The sequence below is a fragment of the Chiloscyllium plagiosum genome, unplaced genomic scaffold (genome assembly GCF_004010195.1).
Source record: "Chiloscyllium plagiosum isolate BGI_BamShark_2017 unplaced genomic scaffold, ASM401019v2 scaf_10529, whole genome shotgun sequence".
Lineage (NCBI taxonomy): Eukaryota > Metazoa > Chordata > Chondrichthyes > Orectolobiformes > Hemiscylliidae > Chiloscyllium > Chiloscyllium plagiosum.
Genome location: NW_025215356.1, coordinates 84047 through 84573, shown reverse-complemented (window position 1 = coordinate 84573; position 527 = coordinate 84047). Strand labels below are relative to the sequence as shown.

The 527-nt window shown below is 59.4% G+C and overlaps 1 protein-coding gene across 1 annotated transcript in view; it reads left to right on the top strand.

Moving 5' to 3' along the window:
- The first annotated feature begins 262 nt into the window (after nucleotides 1–262).
- LOC122548300 (serine/threonine-protein kinase 3/4) overlaps nucleotides 263–527 on the top strand; it is a 63888-nt gene continuing 63623 nt past the window's right edge. The window contains exon 1 of the mRNA XM_043686828.1: nucleotides 263–344. Coding sequence (XP_043542763.1) covers nucleotides 313–344 — 32 coding nt within the window. The 5' untranslated portion in view covers nucleotides 263–312. The remainder of the gene's footprint in view (nucleotides 345–527) is intronic.

The window sequence follows — 527 nt, the reverse complement described above, 5'->3', positions numbered from 1 at the left end:
GAAGTTGAAAAAGTCGGGGGAAACAACAGAAAGAAAGAGGAAATAGAGGGGAGAATGTGGTTGCGAACATCTATTTTTGTAGGAAAACAACCTCCCAGGCGCTTCGGTGTCATTGCTATTGCAAAGAAACGACAGTTCCGCCCCGCAATAGACGAGAATCATTTCCGCCCCGCACGCTGGTCACCATCACTTCGGGTCCACCCGTAGCCTTAGCCGTAACGTAGCTTCCGCCCCGCTGACGCGTCACACGGTGGGGGTTTCTGACAGGCGATTTCCGGTCCGAGGCGGAAGTGAACGGTGCAGCGGCGAGAGATGGAGGAGGTGCAGCGGCGGCACCCGCGGCGGTAAGAGCACCGGAGAGGGAAAGGGAGGAAGGGTTTGTGTGTCCGGGACACTGGAGACGGCCGACGGCAGACGGCATTAGTGGGTCAGGGCAGAGACAGCCCTCTTCAGGTTCCTCAGTATTCTCCCCTCCCCCACCCCCCTTCTCCGCACCTCCCTCCACCCCCGCAATCCCTTCCCCCCAC